Below are 3,850 nucleotides of genomic sequence, written 5' to 3' on the forward strand. Positions count from 1 at the left end.
TTAAAAAAAAAATTATATATATATATATATATATATATATATATCACTTTTTATAATATATATGTGTGTGATTGATTTTCCATACAAAAACAAAATATTATGCTACGTACAAAAATAGACTTACATATTTTAACATAATATAGTATAAGTTATATTGGTAAGTTAATGTTTCTTTTTAACTGAATAAAGTTAAAGACTTTACAAAATAATAAAGTTAAAAGTTTAAGGAATAAAAAAATTATCTTAACGTAAGTTAAGTCAATATTGAATTAATTTAAGTTAAAACAAAAATTAATTTTGAAAAAAATTATTTTTTAGATCAAAATGTTCAAACTTTTCTTAAAATGAGATTCAATAACTACAATATAACTATAATATAGATTATTAGGTAAATTTAATTTTTAATTTTTTTTACATGTAATATAATTTAATAACCATAGACTACTGGCTGCATTGAACGCTAATGTACTTAAAGCGCGTTAATGGTTTCGGCACATCAGCGTGATTTGCGACTTGCAGATAGGTTTTTAGGTTTTTACTTTTTAATAAGGCTTAAGCCATGAGAAATTGACCAATTACAATCGAATTCAAGAAGAATATATTTGACTGTAATTGGTCAATTTCTTATAACTTAAGGCTTAAAACACCTATTGTAAATCCGGACTAAGACTTATAACATAAGGCATAACCGCACAAACCAAGAGGGCTGTATTAGCATCTTAAGAAATTACTTAAAATGGTCTTAAAATATGAACAGATTACGAATATATGCCCTTAGTTTTATTATATCTTATTATTTTTCTAAGATTATTTAAAAGAGATAAAAAAATTTTTTAACTTAAAAAAAAATTAAAAAGTTAATGTTTAAAAGTAACTTAATTAAGTTAAAATTTAATGCATTTAAAATTAATTAAGTTAAGTTAAAAGTTATTAACTTTTTAACTTTTTTTTTTAATTTTTAACGTTTTAACTAGTTATTACCCAAGTATAATATAATTTTCATAACTAATCATATGCATATATTACAGTCACTTTTTATATATTTTGAAGCGTATGTAATCGTTCGTAATACTATATAATCATACTGTATAATCAATATAATATTATATAATCATACTGTGTAATCAAGATCAAAAAACCACGCTCCCCACCTCGCTAGAATAATAAATTCGCCAGCGCGAACAATCGGGAAGCGTAGAATCGTGATTACTACAGTCAGTAGACAGTTAGCTTGCACACGAAGCGGATTCACATCCCGATGTCGGTCGATCAGGTATTGCTTTATTTTCATACAAAAAGTATAGAGTAATTAAAAGGAATTAGTATCGGCGAGCATTCACTTTGTAAAATTAAATTTCACAAAATTAAATAATTTAAGAAATTAGAAATTATTCGAGAAATGTGGCAATTATATATAAGACATAATGAGATTATTAAAATCTATAAATAAAATTATCTAATTGTGTGAAAAAAACAATCAGAAAAAGGAATAGATTAAAATGCAAAAAAATCAGAAATTATCTCAATTCCTGATTTCGAAGATTCATAAATTCGCAAAATGAGAATTTTCATGTTTAATTCCTTTTAATTTATGCGTTTCTTTATGATGAGATTTTCTTAATTAACACGTAGAATGTTTGTGTTCAGTATTATCGTATTGTTTGTTTCAAAATATTATGTATGTTTGGGAGGTCGCGAAAAGATTTATAGACGAATGTCATCTATGACAAATGCCTATAACGGGGTTTTCTACGGTTGATTTTAGAACCGGTTTATACATTGCATTGCACACTTAAAAATATAAAGTATCCCAGAATTCATCTATCAAATCATATCTCTATTTATTTATATACTTTTTTAAGTCAGACTCAAATTACACAAAATTTATTTCTCAATTAAAACAGATCGAGCAAAGCTCGATTGAGAAATTTATTTTTTGATTAAAACACTGAAAAATTCAACTATTATATTAATTCAAGTAAATGTGATCGAAAATAAAGGGCATAAATTTTCTTAGGAAATTTCATTCTAGAAATGCATCTTGTTCTTCATTTAATCCAGTGAATTATAATATAATTTGTGAATTAGCTACAGAGAGATATCTAATGTAAAAAGTTGACAACTTGTTCAAATAAAATCCTATTTAATTTTCATTGAACGAAATTAATTTAAATAGCTATTATCTGTTATAATAATAATAAGCTATCTCTCGAAAAAAGAAACAAGTTTATGTCGTTCAACCTTGGTTTACATATCATGATAAATTTTGTGAGATGGGGATTCATTTTTTATTGTGCAAGCATTCTATCACAAAGTATTTATAATACTACAGTACAATCGTGCGATTATAAGGATGTTTCTCGATCAGATATCATAGATATCTTTTTTTATTTTTCATTATGATAATTATATAATTTCATTATAAAAAATGCATTATTAATGCTGTATACATAAAAAGTGCAATTTTTGTGTTTTATATATAAAAAATGCGTTCTTCGTATTTTTCCGAAGTTTAAAATTAGACTACATCAAAAAGATGTCGACGAATTAATTAAAACGGAAATAAGCTGCGAAAATTGACTTGGCGACACAGCATACTAATTTCGTTGATTACAAGCTGTGACCGTGTACAATATTATCACGTGCATTTCTCCGAAGAGAAATTTGGGACAGACAGTAGATTATCATTTAATTTGGGTATATTCAGTTGAAGAAAGTTTGGAAGTTCCGAACTTACAATAATTTTGAATTTGTTCATTGTGATCTTAAAAATTATATGACTAAATATTACGAATTACTTATATAATTGCTGATATTAACACTTTAAGTGCATGATTTTGTAAATTTAAATTTAGTTAATAATAAAGATCACTTTTAAAAAGCTTAATGCAGAATCACGATTCAAAGGTCACTTTCGTAGTCTTTTTTGAGCATCCATATTTATAAGATAATGAACTGCTGAAAGATATATAGTGACAAATAACGGTGTTTCTGACGAACATTCTTTTTTAACATTCTCTTATTATTATCAATATTATAGTTATATGTTAAATAATAAAATATTATAATATTACTAATACGTACTAATATTAGTAATATATTCAAATATTATATTATTTTAAAATAATAAAATTGTACTTTTCTTATAGCAATTTGAAAGGGCTGCAGAAGCTGTAAAGGCGCTTACAAAGCGTCCTACTGACGATGAACTTTTGGAGCTTTATGCTTTATTTAAACAAGCTACACTTGGCGATAATAACACATGTAAGTTCCTATATTAATGATAACATTAAATTTCACATGTATATACATATTCACACACACACACACACACACACACACACACACACACACAATATATAAGATGAGAGTAGTTGAGTTTTTTACTCCATAAGAAAAAATTATCGATTACAATATTGACTTAATGATCTGACTATTGACTTATTGATCTAACTATTAAACTTAACTTTACAAATCGGATGCGTGGATAACATCGTGCGAATTGTTAGTTTGAGCGCGAAAACAGGCACGTTTGAGTGAAAATTGTTACAAGATATTAAAAATGCGTTTTTTTCTCAGCGTCCAGTAATTCGCACGATGTATCCACACATCTAATCTGTATCACTAACATTAGTCGAAAATTAGATGTGAGGTCAATAATTTTCTCGTAGAATAAAAAATTAATTCAATTATTCTGATTCATCTTGTATATAATATATTTGTATATATTAATTGCAATTATTGAATTAAATGTATATTTATATTATTAATTTTATTATAATTATATTTGCTAAATTATATTTATTTTCTCTCTCGTTAAATCACAGAAAACTAATTATTTATATACTTA

The 3,850-nt window shown here is 25.4% G+C and overlaps 1 protein-coding gene across 2 annotated transcripts in view; it reads left to right on the forward strand.

Moving 5' to 3' along the window:
• LOC108690626 (acyl-CoA-binding protein homolog) overlaps nucleotides 1-3,850 on the forward strand; it is a 25,037-nt gene that overhangs the window by 20,815 nt on the left and 372 nt on the right. Inside the window, exons 1-2 of one of the 2 annotated variants that reach the window (XM_018198014.1) lie at nucleotides 1,198-1,273; nucleotides 3,150-3,264. In XM_018198014.1, the coding sequence (XP_018053503.1) occupies nucleotides 1,259-1,273; nucleotides 3,150-3,264 (130 nt within the window). In that variant the 5' untranslated portion in view covers nucleotides 1,198-1,258. Of the gene's footprint in view, nucleotides 1-1,197; nucleotides 1,274-3,149; nucleotides 3,265-3,850 lie in introns of those variants that run through there. The other variant, XM_018198013.1, reaches the window with a different exon arrangement.

This window comes from Atta colombica, unplaced genomic scaffold (genome assembly GCF_001594045.1).
Source record: "Atta colombica isolate Treedump-2 unplaced genomic scaffold, Acol1.0 scaffold338, whole genome shotgun sequence".
Lineage (NCBI taxonomy): Eukaryota > Metazoa > Arthropoda > Insecta > Hymenoptera > Formicidae > Atta > Atta colombica.